A 20151-nucleotide genomic window follows, 5' to 3' on the forward strand; every position below is an offset into this window, starting at 1 on the left:
CCCCTGAATGGGGAGGCCTGGTGGCACTCAGAGGAAGGATAGCAGGCTACCAAGAAGAGACTTGATACCCTATGAGCATATACAGGGGGAAGAGGTCCCCCTCAGTCACAGTCATAGGGGAGGGGAGTAAGGGGAAAATGGGAGGGAGGGAGGAATGGGAGGATACAAGGGATGGGATAACAATTGAGATGCAATATGAATAAATTAATAAAATACATTAAAAGAGGAAAAAATAATGGCATCTATCTATCTTGCTATCTATCTATCTAGAAAGAGCAAGTGGCTAGAACATGGGGTGACTCAAGAAGAGAAGGGAAGAAACATTATTTAAAAGATAGTAATATATTTTTATGAAACTAGATGAATGAGATTTTAGTACATATATGTTTAGAAGCATAACATCTTCTTGGTTTGTTGTTCTCTTGACTAGAATTAAGTGTACTTCTTTAGTCTTTGTTTTCTTTTGGAGACTATTTTGCCAGGTTCTAGGACAGAAACACCTGATAATTTCACCTTAAAATAGTACCTATTTTTCAAGAAAAGATGAGTTTTTGTAGACAACAGAAGGATGAATTTTATTTCATAATCCATTTAACTAACCTGTGCTTTTGATTGGGGTGTTGAGGCCTTAACTATTTTAGTTGTTTCTCAAAAATGTGTTGGTTTGTATTACTTTTTTATACAATATATTTTATATATTTCATGTCCCACAGCTCCTTCCAGTTTTCTCTGCCTTCCTATCTACCCAACCTCATGTTTCTTCCCCTGTCATCCCCCCCCATCCCCCAAAAGACAGTAACCATAGAGAAAAAGTGTTTTCTCTAATGGAATGTTACTGAATATATCAACTACAATCTAGGGTAGGCCACATACAAGGAGTCATTGGGAACCACAAAATGGACTCCATGTTCTAAGGGGCAGGGTCATTTTGTTCTCTGTTTTACCTCCTTGTTTTGTTTGTTTGGTTGTTTGTTTCCTTGAGTTTTGTTATTGTTCTTGTTGTTTGTGTTCTTAATTATAATTTGATCTTCACTAGTTACAGCTCCATTTGTTCTCTTTTTATAACCTCTAGTCTATTCTTGTTCTTCTCAGTATGAAATATTGTTTCTAGAACTCTCTAATTTGGTGGACATGAATTCATTCTTTTATTATGATTTTTTCTATTTCTACTTCAGCTATTCAGATAGTTTTGCTAGGAACAATTGTCAAGCTTGCCATTTGTGATCTTTTAGAATATGAAATATACTGCTCCAGTTTTTCCTGAATTTGACAGTTTCCACTGAGAAATCAGCTGTTAATCTGATTACTTTTCTTTTATATTTGACTCTTTTTAAATTTTTATTTTGCAGCTTTTAGAATTTCTTTGATATATATATCATATTATAATGTTTTAGATATAATATTTAGTGAATGCCTCATGTGTTTGGAGTTCGGAATGCATCTTGTGTCTGTATAATTATGTCTGTCCTCAATTTGGGGAAAATTTCTATGATCTTGTTGAAATTATTGTCTATGCCATGATCTAGGATTATTCTCCTTCTTCTATGCCTATAATTTCATGAGTTGGTGTTATCATGGTACAACTCAGTTCTGCAGGCTTCTTTCCTGTGTGTGTGTGCAAATAATTGTCCATAGTCTTTGCTTGAATAGTCCATGTTCTTGTTATTTTTTCATTAAGTATGGACAATCCATTTTACTTTCCTTCTCATGAGGCTTGGTTACTTTTCAACTGGCCCTTGAACTGGAGTTCCCTTTACTATTTCCTTCTCTTAGTGAATACAGTTTTAAATTATGAATTGTCTTTCATCATTTTCATTAGTCCACATATTTGTCTGTCTGTTTTTTTAAATTTTTTATTAATTTATTCTTGTTACATCTCAATGGTTGTCCCATCCCTTGTATCCTCCCATTCTTCCCTCCCTCTCATTTTCCCCTTATTCCCCTCCCCATAGCCAATGGGCAGAACATTGTCCACAGTTGAGTGGAGAGTGGGGTATGACTTTCACATGTACTCTGGTGCCTCATATTTGACCATGTCCCCTGGAGGGGGAGACCTGGTGGCACTCTGAGGAAGGATAGCAGGATACCAAGAAGAGACTTGGTACCCTATGAGCATATACAGGGGGAGGAAATCCCCCTCAGGAACTGTTTGTTTTTGAGGTGTTTGTTCATGTCATCCTTAAAAATCCACAAATTCCTTGATAAAATTACATGACTTTCTATGATTCTGTGTCCTGAGGTCCATCTCTTTAACTCTCATTGGACAACATTTTGGTAAGACTAGTAGATCTGAAGGAATAAGGTCATCCTCTCTGGCTGTACATATTTTGGTTTTGCAATAACACCAGGGCATGAAGATTTCTTTCATTGGTTTTCTGTCTGATATTAAATTCTAGGGTGACTCAGGGGATGTGCAGTGGGGAAAAAGTCTTAAATTTAAGATTTTACCTGTGAGCTAGGGTCCACAAGACTTGCCAGATTATATGGGCATAGAAGATATGCGACCTGGGCTAGGCCTAAAGGTTGATTGTGGCATGGCAAGGTAGGATCAGGAGTCCTATCCGAACTGGCTTCCACTACTGAGTATTAATTGAGGTGTACACTGATTAGCATAAACTGTTCTGAAGCCTGACAACTTTACTGTAAATAAAAACTGAGTAAAATATGTAAGTATTGAAATATCATTTTGGAATAAACATACACCAAATAACCAGTTTAGAAAAAAAAAAAAAAAAAACAGGGCATGATTCATATGCTAAGATTAAGATTTATTTTTTTTCTAAAGCAACCACTATTAGTACAGCCTTCTGAACAAACAAATTTTGTTCATTTAAGTCACATTGTAATATGGTAATTAAGCTTCAACAAATGTAAATTGTAGTTTGTAATTTAAGACACTGATTCTGACGACTATGAAGAAGAAGGAATGGTGAGATGAAACTGAGGCAAATTCATGTGAAAATCTCCCTGGAGGCACTCGGCTAAGCAGAGCTGGGAGAGATGACTGATGGTTACAGTGAAACTGTACGCCGTTTCTTCCTTTACTTCCTTGTGCTCTGGTAACATGATTCTTATTTTCAAGCCCGAACTTTGTGACTTTAGTCACACAGACGAACAGGGTATAATCATGAGTGTGATTCAACTCCGTAAATGTGTCACAGAACTCATGTCAAAAATCCAAAGATTTGATTTTTGTTATTTTAAAATCATTGGGTGTAAATTATTTCTCCAAAAATGGGAAAGTACAGAAGAAGGAATCGTACCATTACCATTTAAAATCATTTGAGAATTATCTATGCTTATAATTTCCTGGTGGAATATAATAAGGAGAGGATGTGGTCTTTCTCTACGGGGTCCTGATCCTGTGCACTTGAAACTTGTCTTCACAGTTGTGTGGAACCTTGTAATTTTTCTTTAACAGTTGGATCTTCACAAGGATAAAGACTCTTCATATCTAAACAATTAGAATAAGAATAACAATTTTCAAATTGAGAAGCATTAGCTGAAGTAAAGAACAAAAAGTCCACCTCTGCATTGTTATTTTCCTCTGTTAAAGTAACAAAATAAAACTTATATTAATTGGTAGATGGAGATTGAGCCAAATGAATGGACTTCGTATTTTTTATAAATGGAGCTTTGACAAATGTCTTTGAGACAAACTGATGTATTTCTTCATTCACGACAGGCCTCAGAAAATTAAGTAGTGATTCTTTGTAATACTGATCTGAAGGCGATAAAGTGGCTCAGTGATTAAGAGTCCTTGCTCACAGATGGATGAGTGACAGAGTCATAGAGCAGTATATACTTTGTGTGGATTGTAGAAAAGTTCAACTATCTACATAACAGTAGTAACTGATAATGTTCATTACTGATCATGTCTATCTGTAAATATATACAACATTAACTTAGAAGGCTGGTGTTTCTCAGGAAACATCAAAAGAGACAAGACTGATGATCAAAAGGAATGTAAACCTTCAGAAGGCTTTGATTCTTTTCACAGGTCATTTAAAAAAGATGACTTGAAGGAAATAGGACATAGTCTTAGTGATCTAGATTAAAAAGCAATGTGGATGTTTACTAAATACTCTTTACTAAACACTAAATGCCTTTCACTTCATTTTGTAAACCTCTCAACATAGATGATACCCAAATGTTTAAAATCTCCCACAAGCACTATGGAATATTCCTGAACCATGAGAAATAATAAAGCATCAATCTATCCTAACCAAAAAAAAAAAAGTCCTTGCTGTTCTTGCTGAGAACCTGGTTTCAATTTTCAGCACCTACATGATGGCTTACACCTACCTGTAAGTTCAGTTCCAAGGGTTTTCATGCCCTTTTCTGTCCTTCAGGGACAAGGAGTATAAATGTTGAGCACATAAATACATACACATACATGCAAGCATTCATAAATATAAAAAATAAGCATTAGATCCCATTATTTAAAATGGTGTTCATTACACAAGAACTTTTAAAACTTAAGTACAGTTTGATATTTAATTTTTGTATCTCAGCAAACCAAGGTTTATCAAAATATTCTATATCTATTGTGCCTAGCAGCCTCTTTGTATGAAAAATAAGGATGTTTACCTTTCTGTTTCTTTTTAATGTCCTTCAATTGGCTGCTACTGATATGAAGATTCCTTTACAAGCACAACCAGCAAAGCTGTGACTATTTGGCTCTTTCTTCTTTAGGTTATAATTTTGATATCATTACTATTTTAAATTTTTATCTATGCAAATTTAGGATGAAGAATTCTGTAATTCACTCAGAAATGCACAAAATCCCAGCAAATTGCCACCACAATTTGTCATATTAAGTTTGATGCTATATTTCATTTTTATAAGGACCTTATTATTGTTAGGGTTCTTTTCTGTAGCCTGGGATGACTTGCAGTTTGATGCACATTCTAACTTGTGATTCTCCTTCCTCTGTCTCCAAATGTTGGGATTTAATTTGTTCTTTCCATCTATATTTATAATAATACTAAAAATGTGATACTATGGCAGGCTTTTTGACTACAGTTCTGTAATGAAATACTAAAATTTGTAGTGAACTAACATGTATAGATGAAGGAGAGATAAACCTGTTATTCTATGATCCCAAGTGTGGGATCGGAATGGTCTTGTGAGAGAACAGGTGGTGTTAATCCACTAGAAGATAAACCACCTCATGGGGAAGCTTGATTGTTTCCAGCTGAAAAGATCCCATGAACAGACTTTGGGAGGAGATATATAAATGAGCCCAGAACTGAAGGCAGGGCCTTTTGGAGACTTTGGATAGTTTTTGGCTGTTCATCGCTCCACTATGAGACGCTCTTAGAACTGCTCAAGGGAAGAAGCTCCTAGAGAGGACTGCTCCAGGGAAGACTTCAGGGCCCTGGCTCCTCTGAGGTCCAGGTTCTGGTTACTCCAGGTTCCAACAGAAGAAATCCTGCTGATTATGCCAGGATAATCATTTCTCGGAACTGATATCCTTATGGTTTTGTTATTGTGTTTTTAAGCCTCTTTTCCTATTGTTTGGGTTAGCCGGGTTATAAGTGACATATGCTCGGTTAGGAAGTTGTAATAAAATATATTGGTTAGGAAAACTGAGCTTACATATAGATTTGATTTAAACTTTAAAATGTCACAGAAGTTGTTTTAAAAACATATAAATGATGATTAAATGGAAGGGCCAGTGAGTTGGCTCAGGGTAAAGTTACTTGCAGCTAAGCCTGGTGACTTGAGCTCAGTAATCCACATCCATCTCATGGTATGAGGGAGCAAACTCACTCACGCTATTCTCTGACTTCGCACACAATCATCCAGAGATGCCATGGCACACATCTGTATGACTGTACATACACAGGTAGACACACATATATATTAACAAATAAACAAAAACCTAATTTAATAAAAATATTCAAATGATGCTCTGGGGGAGCCTATCAATTATTGTACTCAACTCCTTGGTGTGCAAAGAATTTTAGTGTCTGACTTTTTTCTCTGGGTTGACCAATGTTCTATTTTCTCAACTCCTTAAATTGATATTGCTCTCTCATCTACAATGTCATCCTTAATATCTTATTAGCCTTGAGAATAAGAAGATTCAGTCTTAAGTTTTGCTGAATTACATCCTTAGAAATATTGTTGTAGATACCAACATCATTATGAGCACTCATGCACTGGTTTCAAACGTGTCTTTGGACCACATAGAGTATTATGTTTTTCAATGTTAAAAGCACATACCCTAAACAAAGAAAATCTGTACTTCTAAAAGTGATAAGTACATTTTTGTCTCTTGCAAGTAAGGCCATGCTAGCAAATCTTAATAGCAGGCTCAGATTTATTTTTTTAGATGGAGAAGTAAGTTTTAATGTATGCACATAGGAGAGAAAAAGGGGGGAAGACTGGTATTCCATAAAGAGAGAGAGAGAGACAGAGAGAGACAGAGAGAGAGAGAGACAGAGAGAGAGAGACAGAGAGAGAGATAGACAGAGAGAGAGACAGAGAGAGAGAGAAAGACAGAGAGAGAGAGAGACAGAGAAATAGGGAGAGGAAGGAAGAGAGGACAGATTAAGGTTTAATTTGTCTTTTTGACAAATTGTCTTTAAATTACAACAAGACTGTCACGTATGTTACTATATTAGTATATTATCAAAACTTACTGCACACACAGCCCATCTTCACAGTCCGCAGGACAACTGGCACATGGGGTTCCTTCTGTGTACGGGGTGTATAGCCTATTTACATAATTACCACTGAAATGTAATATGGAAAACATCAAATAATTTTAATTTTTTGTTTACACAGTAATTCCTGCACAGTCACAAATATGTGTGTATTCCATATATATATATATACATATATATATATATATACATATATATATATATATATTGTTGCTACAAAGACTTAATTATACCATAAAAACCTAACAATTCCTCCTAAGAGTATCCAGACACAAATGTGAAGTAAGGACATAATTAATCCATTCACTTTTTCCCTCAGTCATCATCTCAGAACTTGAGCATCTGAAAATGGGTTTAAATAAGAGTCTAAAGATGTAGAAACAGTTTAGTGTTGAAAAAACCCTCTTTATTTTAAGATAAACCTGGAAAATTCCTAAGACCATTGCGGTTCACAATTCTGGTTGGATGTAAAAGATACTTTTTATAGAGGAAGTTAGATACAGGAAAAATCTCTAATTCCTGTAACAGGAGAGAGGGCTGGAGCTTAACTGTATCATCATGAAAGAGCCTGTGTTTAGGAAGGTTTGGCACTGTCTAAAGGTAACATGTGGGTGTGAGACTTTATGCTTATCAGACACAAGAATGCTAATTAGAAAAGGTTTATTTCTTGTTTTTTTTTTTTTTTTGTTTTTTTTTTTTTTGAACCATCTGAAGGTAGCCATACTCTTAAATCGGCTAGACTGCACCTAAGTATGATCATTTCATCCCTGATTGTCACATGAAAATATGGAGAAGCCAGTCTCCACTGGACCAAAGCTGGCTGGTGTGTATGTGTGTACCGGGGGGTGTCGTTCAATGTCTAAGGGCTGGCAGCAGAACTGCTTCTCTCTGTGCAGAACACAGCTCGATGTGTACGGGCAATCTAAAAATAGAAAAGGCATAAACTGTTGGGCAAGTCCTGTCACTTGCTTTTCTTCATTATGTGTCTGGCTCTCGAGATCTTAATTTTCAACTGGGATGCCACATACTCTGTGTAAGCCACAGAACAGAAATGAATCATTTAAAATTTTTCATTTGGAAGGATAAAAATAAAGCTGAAGAGATGCCCCAGTAGTTAAGAGTGCCTATTGTTTTTTTTTTTCCCCTAAGGCTTGGGTGTTTGTTGTCAGCACCCACTTTTGGTGGCTTATAACAGTCTGTAGTTCCAGTTCCATCCAATCTGAGGCCTCTGACCCCCAGAGAAGCCTGCACCTATCTGCACATACCCAGACACAGACAGTCAGACATGCAGATGTAATTAAAATTGTCTTTAAAAGAAAAAATAAATTGAAATATTATAAATATATATTCATTCTACTCATAGGAATACTTTAAAGAGCTCAAACATATAGCATAGAAGGGAGGTAAGTATCTGACTTTAAAAATCAAGATATAAATGAATAGGTTTTTCAGAAATTTTTAGTAAATAATGTGAAGCAATGTGTTAAGATTTTAGCTTTCTTGACTGTTTAAGACATGTTAAGTCTTCTGAAAACATTTGAAGTCTAAGATTCATTAAATGTTATAGGTATAAAGTAGCAACATAAAGTTGGTTAAGAGGTTAAGAATATTTGTTGTTCTTGCAGAGGATTCAAGTTTGATTGCCGACACCAATGTAAAAGTAGGTCATTACCACCTTTAACTCCAGATTCAGGGGATCCAGTGTCCTTTTCTTGTTTTTGTGGGTATGTGCATGCACATGCATAAAGAAACTCCCCCCCAAAAAAATGAACTTTGGAAAAATAGCAACTGGGCTAGTCATTGTTTTGGTTTTGCGGAAAGATAAAACTATTGATTATTTTCTCCCTTAGAAGCTTACACAGCACCTTCAAATATTATGAGAGCTAGTCTGCAGAATGCAGGCTTCCAGGTCAGTTCCTGCTCTATTCCTCCATCTCCTGTGTCTTAAGTGTGTGATATTTTCAGCGATAGGGTATTATCTTCAAGTCCTGGGAGGCAAGGGAGGGTGATGGCAAAAGTCTATTCTGCTGTGGATAACGGGCTATGGGTGATCAATGAGTGCTGGGAAATGGACAATCAGTTTTCTCCTGTTCGATCATCCAGCCCCACGTGGTAAACCCTAAACACTTGTACATCAGATCAACAATAAATGGACTCAGTAATATTATGTGTATGTTATGATATGTGCATATATCAATTGTGTGTGTGTGTGTTGTGTGTAATAATAACAATCAAAGATAAAATAATGAATTTGAGAAAAATGTGAAGTAAGAAGATTTGGAGGAGGAAAGAGAAGGCTGGAAGTAACGCAAATATAGTACTTCTATATACAATTCTCAAGAGCCTATTCAATTATAAAAAGTGAGGCAATAGCCTATATAATCAGAGGTAGGATCAATGTAGTGGAAACTCTGCATTGACTATCTTGTGTCATTGACTCATGTTAGCCCTTGGTGTAACATCATAAGTTTGCTTTGCAGCCTATGAACATAGCAAGAACTGACAATATGAATACCACAATTCTTATTTTTTGTGTACTCACGGAGTAACCATGAGTCTAGAAAACAACTGTGTTGGGGTGCAGAGAATTCATTTTTAAGCATGGGGAAAATCTTCTCAGTTTGATTGATGGAACTGATTAATTGACCATTTAAAGGATTTAGTTAAGTAATTTTCAACTATAGGAAGTATTTAAAAGTTTGTAACTTCTTCTCCATGTCTTATTTGTAGCTTTTATCTGTTTTATACTATTGTAAGTAAAAATATTAAATATTGAATTTCATTTGACATGGTTGTGAATGAACATATAAATGAATATATAAAGTGTATACTTACGGAGGACAATACTGACAGACATAAAAGTATTTCAGTGGTTGATCAGGGCACTCAGCAAATCCACAAGCAATTTTTCTAGTTGAATTCCAAACAACCTATACACCGAGAGAATAAGACGGAGCACATGTAAGATGCAGAAAAAGAAATAGAAAACATAAAATTAAAAAAAAAAACCTCTGTTGTAATTTGTTTTTATAAACCTTGTGGACATATTTAAATTATTGAATTAGACTACAAATATTAAAAGGGCCCACAGAGATATTAGCCATAAACTACAGGATGACCATGATACAATCCACACACCCAAAGAAGCTATGTACAAAGAAGGACCCAAAGGAGGATGCTTGAATCTCACACAATAGGGGAAATAAGTATACATCTGAAGTAGATGGTCAGAGGAAACAAGGTAGGTAGGGAGTGAAATGGGGGTGGGGATTCAGTGTGAGAAAGGGAGAGAAAATGGAATTCAGCAGGCGGGGGGGGGGGCATCTCAAGGATGGGAGTGGCTCCTGGGGGTCTATGGGAGTGGCTTTAGCTAAGACTCTTAGCAGCCGGAGGTATAGAAACCTGGAGATGCCATCTCCTGTAGCCAGGCAGAGCTTTCAGTGGAGGGAGATGACACCAAACTGCCCACAAAACCTTGGACTAAAAATCTGTTCTGTCTACAAAAACTGCAGGGGTAAAGCTGGAGCAGAGATTGATTCAGCCTAGCAATGACTGAAACCCACTCCATGGGAAAGAGCCAACCCCTGACACTATTAATGATACTCTGCCATGCTTGCAGACAGGCGCATAGCATAACTGTCTTTTGAGAGGCTTCATTCAGCAGCTGAGAGAAACAGATGGTGAGACCCACAGCCAAACAATAGGCCTATTTGCACAATCTTGTGGAAGAGTAGCGGCAATGGTTGAGGAAGCCAGAGAGGTCATGGACACCAAAAATAGACCTACAGAGTAAACTAATCTGAGCCCATGGGGGCTCACAGAGACTGAGCCACCAACCAAAGAGCAGACATGGGCTGGATGTAAGCCTGTTACATATATGTAGAAGATGTGTAGCTTGTTCTTCGTGTGGGTCCCCTAACAATTGGAGTGTGGGCTGTCTCTGTATCTATTGCCTGTCTTTGAATACCTTTCCCATAGCTGAGTTGACTTGTCTGGCCTCAGTGTGAAAGGATGCACTTGGTCCTCCGGCAACGTGATGTATTAGGGTGGTTGGGTACCCATGAGTGGGCCTGCTTTTCTCTGAGACGAATGGGAAGTGGAGTTGGGGGAAGGAGTATGAGGTTGTGAATGGGAGGAGAGGAGGGAAGTGTTCCATGATCAGTCTATAAAGTGAAAAAAATATGTATAATATGTTAAAGAAACAAAGAGCCCTCAGGGCCTGTTTTGTGGTCAGCTAGTCAGGCAAAGCTGACAGGAAGCACCAAGTGAAGTTAGGGAGGCTGACAACCAAGTGATCGCCATTTCAGAATGGCTGGAGGTTTTTTTTGTCTCTTTTTGTTTTTTCACCTCATCTTTCACAGTTACTAAAATGATGACGATGCAGAAGGAGGGGAGGAGGCCAAGGAGCTTCATGACAAAATGAAAACAATAAAAGAATCCATGGACAGCAAGAGCAAGTGCAATGTAGAATTTCCCTAACTGTGCTTTCTACCTAGCAGGTAGGTACATTGAAGCACTTTTACAAAAACAAGTGCCCCATGTCCGTCCAGCTTCTGCCTAAGAAGATTACCCAGAACTTCTTGGAAGAATCACAGAGAGGCTTTCAGTTGGATACTAAGCCATGGCCATGAGCATCTTTCTTTCCAGATGAGTAGGGACCATGGCTGGCTTAAAAGGCTGGCTGATTGAACTGGGAGGAAGGCTACTACTTAGTAACTATGAGTACTTCCTGGAAGTTGTATGTGGTGGGTGCTTTGGTGTAGAGATACGACCTTGTATTTCCTGATTCTCTCCTGAAACTCTGTTTCAGCTCAAGTCTCTCATCCTGCAGGATCTGATCAGAGCACAGAGTTAGAGTTGTCAGATGTGTTAGGGTTCTCTAAAGTCAGAGAATGTATGGCATACATCCCCTACCCCACCCCCACCTCTCTCTCTCTCTCTCTCTCTCTCTCTCTCTCCTCTCTCCCAATATATATGGAATTCATGGGAATGACTATAGGCCTACAGGCTGCAGTCCAACTAACCCAACAATTGCTAGCTATGAATGGAAAGTTCATGAATCTGGTAGGTGCTCGCTCCCCTATATAAGCTGGAATCCCTAAGAAGCAGGCTTCAGTGAATGCACTGGGGAAGCAGGTGATGAACTAAAGAACCTTCTTCTTCATTTGTCCTTATAAGTCTCCACAGAAGGTATGGCCTAGCATAAAGGTGTGTCTCAAGATCTGCAATAAAGGCATGTGCCCATCCAGATCAGAAGGATGTGTCATCTCACCTCATGATCTGGACCAAAAGCATGTATCTGCCAGCCTCAATGTCTAGGTCAAAGGCATATTGTTTTCCTGCCTCAAGATTCAGATTACAGCTGTTCCCTCTATTTCTGGAGTGTAGGTCATTGGAAGTATAGTCAAGATGGCAACTGAAAATACCAACACAACCCACCCCTTGTCCACTTGACACAATCATATCTCATGTCCAAATGAAAACAATACCAGGCCATAATAATGCCTAATATGATATAACTATCCCTCATACAACTGCAAATGCATAATCAATAACTACATCATAATAGCACCTAACATGATATAATATCACTCATACATACAAGTTTAAATGTAAATTTAAATTGGTTGGCAATGTCCCATGGGGAACATCCTTTTAGTATCTTAAAGTTAAATATGATGAGAGAGAGGGGAGGGAGGAGGGAGAGAGAAGGATGGAGAAAGCGGAGAGAGAGAAAGAGAGAGAGAGAGGAGAGAGAGAGAGAGAGAGAGAGAGAGGAGAGAGGAGAGAGAGAGAGAGAGAGGAGAGAGGGAGAGAGAGAGAGGAGAGAGAGAGAGAAGGGACAGAGACAGAAACACAAACACATAGATTCGTTTCCATAAGTTCTGTGACTTTAGAGAACCCTCACTAATACAGATTTTGTTAGCAGCTTAGGGGCATATTGCTATGACAGGCCTGATGATTTTTGGAGAAGATGGTGAAAGATCTTTGACTAGAAGAGCCATTGCATATTAAGATCTCTGTAGGAAGTTCTTTAGGAGCTTGGGGGAGATGAATATTGAGCAGTGCACAATATGGAAGGCTGGCTTGTGAAATTTCAGAGGGAAGATTTAAGACTCTATAAGGGCCGTTTACAATTTTTTATTTAAGATTCTGTGTCTCTGGTTAGTTGGAGCCAAAGGACCACCTGTGATTAACATGATAACAGAACTACCGAAGTGAAACTTTTGTGTTACTGGGGAAAATGATATTGGTTATCTGGCGCTAGGAAATTAGCTGTGACTAAGAGGAAGCCAGCATCACTGAGGTAAAATCTTCTAGGAAGTGTTTACTGAGAGCACAGAGAAGCTGTATGCAAAGCTGGCCAGGTTGTATCTTGTGCTGGCCATAAGATTTGTTAGTGTGTAAGAGTCACCCCTGTGGTACTGGTTTAGATGGCATGAAGGTGTCATGGAGAGCAGCTGAGATTTGGCACTGAGAAAAACCAGGAGAGGCCATTGATGTAGGTGCAGCTTCAGAGTCAGCTGAAGGCTCAGGACTGAAGGGGTCATGCAAAGAAGTTGAAGGTTGGTACCATGTAGAGAGCCTATGAAAGGCTGTTGGAGAAGGTGCAGCCCAATTGCATCAGAAGCCCCAGGGTTATGGAGATGCCAGGACCATGGGATGACCAGCAAGAGCAGCAGCAACAGTTGAGTGGAGCCAGTACGAGCCTAGAAGACAAGCTATGTGTGCTGTAGAGGGCAGCGCTGGATAAATGAAGCAAGCCCTTCAGAAGAACCCAGAAGACCATATGTGGATCCCAGAAACTGGACCTTGAGTTATTTATACTGATGGAGTTTACTTTTGTTTGGTTTAGCTGTGACTGTGTCCTGGTTCTTCCCTTTGGAAGAAGGCATTGAATTTAATTTTGATTTTTACAGGCATCCACAGGTGAAAGACCTTGAAAATTTTTTTGTAGATAGAAACACACACACACACACACACACACACACACACACACCACACATGGTTTTTTTTTACAAGAGCAAAAATATACAATACAATCAAACTTATTTATTTTATAGTAAGTAGTTTCTTAGGAAAGGAATATACATTTGAGTAATTTGTAACTCAAACATATCAAGTCTCTACTCATTTACTTATTTTATTTTAAGTCAGTCATAGTAGAATCATTTGGTTAAGTTTCATATTCTCTCTCACCTTTATTCATATTGAAATAATACCATTTTTATAAACCAAACTATTTGTTGTTCAGAAAGCTGGAAAGGTTCTTCTACATAATTTGATATGCTAAGAAACCACACAAAACCTGCTTTTGCAAATGGATAAAAATAAGATAGACTGATTGAAAGATAATATAAACAATACTTTCTTTTATCTAAATAATTTCAATTGAGTGAATATATTCAATCTCTTTAAATATCCACTGTCTCTAACAATCTAAAAGTTCTTCTAAAAGTTCAAGGTCTTTTGAACTAACCTCTGTACATGGATTAAAAATTATGCTTGCTTATGAGGGTTTTAGCACTTGAGTGAGTGTCTACCCGAGCTAGGATAGGGAGGCAGAGGCGGGCAGATCTCTGTGAGTTTGAGGCCAGCCAGGTCTACAAAGTAAGTCCAGGATATCTAGGACTACAGAGAAACCATGACTCGAAAGAAAGAAAGAAAGAAAGAGAGAAAGAAAGAGAGAGAGAAAGAAAGAGAGAAAGAAAGACGAGAGTTCATAGCAAAGGACTGTCAGGCTAACCAGTGAACAGCCATTGAAAACGTTCCCTAAGGGTGCATGGGTGCTAGGTACTGTCTTTGTACTAACAGGAAGTAGAAGATTGTGATAAGAAGATAATAAATTCAAAATCAATCTGACCTACATAGTGAGACACTGTCTGAAAAAGAAATTATAAAAATCTTTGAATCTAAATTCTGTTTTGAAATCAGTAAAGCAATTGAAAATAATGTCTTGTCTGTTATTTATAGACAGGGCACTTTTTTTTTTTTTTTTTTTTACCTGAGTATAATGTCCAACTACTGCACCACGTTCCTTTGGACCTACACCAAAGTTAAGGTGCTCGTTTTCATCGTACCAGTTTTGGATTACATCAGACCATGATGCCGGATAACTTGACATGAACAAATTCTCACCACACCTTGTTTCTAAGGAAAAAAATAAACCAATCATGAAGGTAGTTATAAAGAAAAGAGAGTAACACAAACATGAGCACGCACACACACACACACACACACACACACACACACACACTATACAAAGCATAATTTCTGATCTTTAAGGACATTGCTTACAGCTATTTTTGATTATTACATAAGTGGCACCCAACATGTAAGGCCTGAACACCATATGAACTGAGTCATAGTTTTTTCCTTTGGATTGATTCATTTGCACATGGAATTCTCCACACACATGTGCAGGTGTGTGTATGTGTGTGTATGCGCATGCATGTGTGTGTGTGTGTGTGTGTGTGTGTGTGTGTGTGCCTCATGTGTACCAAATGTTGATTTGCAGTCTCAGAGAAGACAAAGACTAGCTCTTTTAATTTTTCTCCTGTTCAAGTTAGAGATTTTTTATTGTGAAATTTTATATATCTATAACTATTGCTTGGTTTGAGCCTTCTGTAGTCATTCTTTTAGACCTGCAAGTACAAAGCAAACAAAAATGAAGGAACAATATTTTCAAAGTTTATGGCCCATGACTTAATTAGAAGATTAAAATTTCATGGGCTGAATATTCTTCCAAGAATAGGGAAAACCCAACTTTTAACCCTCAATAAACAGTTTAGTATTTTTTTCAATATTTGAAAATAAGCAAGTATTTTGCACTTAAATGAATGTTGTAGCCTTAAAAATAATGTATTTAAACATTATAAATAATAGGAGCAAAGTTGTACATCCTTAAAAAGAAATGACTAATTTATTAGCTTCAAATTGGTCCAGAGATGACCAATTTTAGTGTTTTAAGAAATATTATATCTCATAGTCCACTTATTTATTTTCCATCATTTTAAAACTCCCTGATGTGATGGTTATGTTTTATAGTTTATATTTAATTTAATATAGCTTTTACTCACCCAGAGCATACATAAGTTGCAGTAAACAAAAAATTGAGAAAGCTGATCACATACACATTGGTGGCTGAGGTTGGAAGATTATCAATTTGAAAACATCCTGGACTATATTATGAGACTTTAACCCCCTCCTCAACCCAACCAAAATAATAAAGGAAGTAGTAAATGCCAATTAAAATATTTGATATTTCTTGAGGAAAATATGAAGAATTAGTTGATCAAATTAAGTACATTTTTTTTGTATTTAAAAAGATAGTTTGCAAACACAAACAAGATACATTATAAGATAAGATATTGTAGCTGTGTATGGTGACATATGCCTTTAATCATAACACTCTGCAGGCAGAGGCAGGAGGATCTCTGAGTTCAAGGATAGCTTAGTCTACAAAGTGGGTCCAGAACAGCCAGAGATACATGAAGAAATCCTGTCTCAAAAACAAAACAAAATAAAACAAAAACATTCTGGGCTAAATGATAGAAATTAAATTTTCAGAGGGCTGGAAAAAATAGCTCAATGAGTAAGAGAAAAAAGCATATCAGTATATTTTTGGAGACTTGAATTAAACTTGTAACACCCATATGAGATGTCTTACAACAACTGTAACTTCAGCTCCAGAGCATCCAATAGCTTCTTCTGGTCTCTAGAGGCACTCTTATATACAGCACGTGTGCGCACAGACACATAAACACATGCATGCATAAATAAAAACTAACAAAATAAAAAGAGATTCTATTCTAATCCCAAGCCTCCTTCATATTACTTTAATCAGTACTTATTTTATAAGACATCAGTTTTTATCTTTAAAGCAGAGGAGAAGATGATCCCAAACCTTGCTTCACTTGGGATCTGGTTATAACACACAAAGCTGGCATTGTGGGAGGGAGGCAGTTTGTGTAAAATATGAAACACCAAATTCGCACAACATGGAGCCTCAGAGCCATCTCTGGGCCACAGATACTCAACTTTTTTCATTTTAAAGTCAGTATCACAATAGATGATTACTTACAAAGTTTTGTTAGCATACTGTCAGAAAATGGACTCTCCTGTATTGTTTATACAAGGAGTAATTGTGAGTTTACATACCAGTAGTCCTCAATGATATAGGACTGTGTTGGTAAACACAATTGTCTGCCCATCGCTGAGCATTCACTTGGGCATCATCATCCCATTGCTAAAGAGGAAAAGGAAGGAAGATAGCCTTGTAATAATTGAAACCTCAGAGTCACACCATCTCTGCAGATGAGCTAATAGAACTGGCTAAGATCATTGCAAAATTCCAGTAGGCATTGTCTGATTTCCATCATAATCAAGACATAGTATAATTTATAGCTAAAGTTGTATGTTAGAATATATATTATCAATTTGCATTGTGACATTCATAAATAAACTCATTTTTGCATATGTCTCTCCCCATCTTCCTGATCCTGCTCATCCTTCCATGTCTTCTAACCCATAGCCTCCCTTTGATGTCACACATCTTCTATTTCTTTTCCCATACCTTTTCTAGCACCTCTTTCCTCTCTCATGACCTGCTTAGTAGTTTCATAACCTATGTCCAAAGTCCTATATATATATATAAGCATATATATATATTATATATATATATATTTAATATATATATATATATGCCTTTTCTTCTTTTTTTTCCTGTACCAAGGAAATACAAATATTCTGTCTTCTCAAGATCACCAAAAATACTAAAATATTTAATGGTCTGATGACTTATTGAAGTCACAACGGGAGCCATTAAAGGCTATGATCAGTTGCTGTACTGTGATTAGCACTAACTATGGGGAAGGACTAAACGTATTTTAACAACTGTAAAAGGTTGCCTCCTACATCCTAGTTTCGTTTTTTCTTATTGAATAAATTTGAGAAGTATGAACTTTGATTCGGGATGCAGGACAGCAGACTATTAAATAGAAGGTCATTGACCCTAAAGGAGAAATGTCCTGACCCTAGATAAGAGAGCACAATGAGCCAAAGCAACACAGTGCCTTTTTACTAGAGAGTAATGTCAAATATTTTATTTTACTTCTGTCACTGTAATTGACAAAACTTCATGATACCAATGAGTCACTGTTATAAAGAAAATTTCATGAATGCTATTCTAATCATATAACAGCTGAAAACAGAAGAGAGTGAATTCTAGGCTCTACATGCATGCCGTAGTATGTGTACACACATACATATATATATATATATACACACAGATATATATGCATATAAACAAAACAATGAATAAGATTTAAAAAAAAATAGATGCTATAATAGAGGCAAAACCTTTTAAACAACACAGAAGAAGCCAGAGGCTATCATCAGGCCCCCAACACAGCTCTCTAAATGCACTGTCCTGACGTGGGCCCTCACCATTTTTTGTAAGTCACTACCAGGTGGAGAAACCATTCGTCTCAGTTGGTTGTGTGTTTACAATCTCTTCTTGGACTTCTACTTCTCTAGTGGTTAACGAATTCTGAGGACCATTGTCCTACAGGGAAATAAAATTAAAATCCTGTTAGTGTATATTAAGGTTAGATAAAAGGATGAAAAGTTTGGCTAAGGTGAATAAAGATCATTATTAAAATACAGAAGACAATATTAGTCATTAGTCCTTAACAATAAATGATGAAAAAACTGTATCTTTTAATTAGAAACACTTTAAATAGAAAATTTGAGAATCAAGAATGAGCTCATTGCATGTCAAAATAAGAGCTCTTCTTATATTACAAATGTCAATTTTTAAATTTTTATTTTGTTAATTTATTCATATTACATCTCAATGGTTATCCCCTCCCTTGTATCCGCCATTCCTCCCTCCCTCCCATTTTCCCCTTACTCCTCTCCCCTATGACTGGGACTGGGGGACTTCCTCCCCCTGTATGCTCATACATAGGATATAAAATGTCAATTGTGATTTAAGAGAGGCCAATAAAATTAGGCACACATGGTAGAGAACCTTAAGTCATTCACACTCAATTAGGCTGTAGCAAGAATGTGTTAAGGAACGAAACACAGACTTTATTATATACCTTCGTATGAGTGGTCAAATTTGGACCAGGAATTTAGTAGCTTGTGAGATAATGTAGTGATCCAGACCCAACGCATGTGTGTATTCAAAGTGTATTACAATAAAATAATTTTATATGTAACAGGCTTTTGGTCACTCCAAATAGTTTTGTCTGTATTAATATCCAAATATGCAACATATTCTTGAAAATACTTGAGTATTGCTAGCTTTATACTTCAGTGAACAGAAATAAGCCAGTTGTTACCTCAGCTTCTGATATTTAAATTTACGTTTCTTGTGTTTGTGTGGGACAGGCGGATAGAGTGATATTATGTGAATTGGCAAAGATATAGGATTCATTTGCTGTTAGAAACATACTTTAAAATCTGTCCTTTTGTAGTGTAGAACAAGATGCTATAGCTCAATTGTCAATGCACAGACCCTCGCCTTTTTATCATACTACTGGGATAAGTTTCCTGCAGGGCTTAGTGCTCTCAAGTCTCTGCAGACATTGCACCCAAAGATCCACTACACTGTGTTGCAGTAGGTGCTGAATATCCACCTCCACCTGATGTTTTATGTTCTGAAAGCACTAGTAAGGGGATTCCCCACAGACACTTATTTCTAAGTCAGAAAAGATGTACATGTTAAAGTCATTGCTGGAAAATTCTCATGTGTTTATAATGCAAAGTAACACTATTCACCCGTTTATTTCTTAAGGAAGCGGCATCATATTCTAAAAATATTTGTTTTTAATTAAGTGTATATGTTTGTATAGATGAATGCAGTTCCTGTAGTGGCCAAAAGAGGGTAGCAGATCCCTTGGTGTTGTAGTTACAGGTGGATGTAAGCTATCTGGGGTAGGTGATGGGAACCAAAGGGTCCTTTGTAAGAACTGTGACTGTTGTTATCCACTGAGCCATCTCTGGATAGAATATCTCCCTGAATATTCCATTTTAACTTGAAAACATTACTTAGAGTTGTTTCATTTATAAAAAACAAAATCCGTGGCTTCTGAAAAAAGCCATTATTGTTTTCTGCTTTTAATGCTACCTTTTTTGGTGGCTAAAAATTACACCAGACAATAAGTGTGCTTATATTTTCTTCACAGGCAGTGGTAAATTATACATAATATACGTTAACATAATATAAAATTTGAAATATAAGGATAAAAATCGTTAAAGAGTTTATATTGGATAGACAATGGGACCTAATAATTACAACATCATAAAGTAAGACAGAAGAACAGTAAGTGACGCTGAGAGGGAAACAGTTCTTCATGGTAATTCTCAAAGGAAATCTTCATTCATAAAAGATGACTCTGAATCACTCTGCCATTTGGATAGTGAAAAATTCTAAAGAGGTACCACTAGGCCAAAGGGAGAAGGGAGG

General features: G+C 37.0%; 1 protein-coding gene across 1 annotated transcript in view; it reads right to left on the minus strand.

Moving 5' to 3' along the window:
• Nucleotides 1–3296: 3296 nt before the first annotated feature.
• Nucleotides 3297–20151, minus strand: part of LOC127195157 (cysteine-rich secretory protein 1-like) — a 52682-nt gene continuing 35827 nt past the window's right edge. Inside the window, exons 6-8 of the mRNA XM_051152579.1 lie at nucleotides 9510–9604; nucleotides 6651–6743; nucleotides 3297–3454 (exon numbers count right to left, since the gene is read on the minus strand). Coding sequence (XP_051008536.1) covers nucleotides 3430–3454; nucleotides 6651–6743; nucleotides 9510–9604 — 213 coding nt within the window. The 3' untranslated portion in view covers nucleotides 3297–3429. The remainder of the gene's footprint in view (nucleotides 3455–6650; nucleotides 6744–9509; nucleotides 9605–20151) is intronic.

Source organism: Acomys russatus, chromosome 11, assembly GCF_903995435.1.
Source record: "Acomys russatus chromosome 11, mAcoRus1.1, whole genome shotgun sequence".
Taxonomy (NCBI): Eukaryota; Metazoa; Chordata; class Mammalia; order Rodentia; family Muridae; genus Acomys; species Acomys russatus.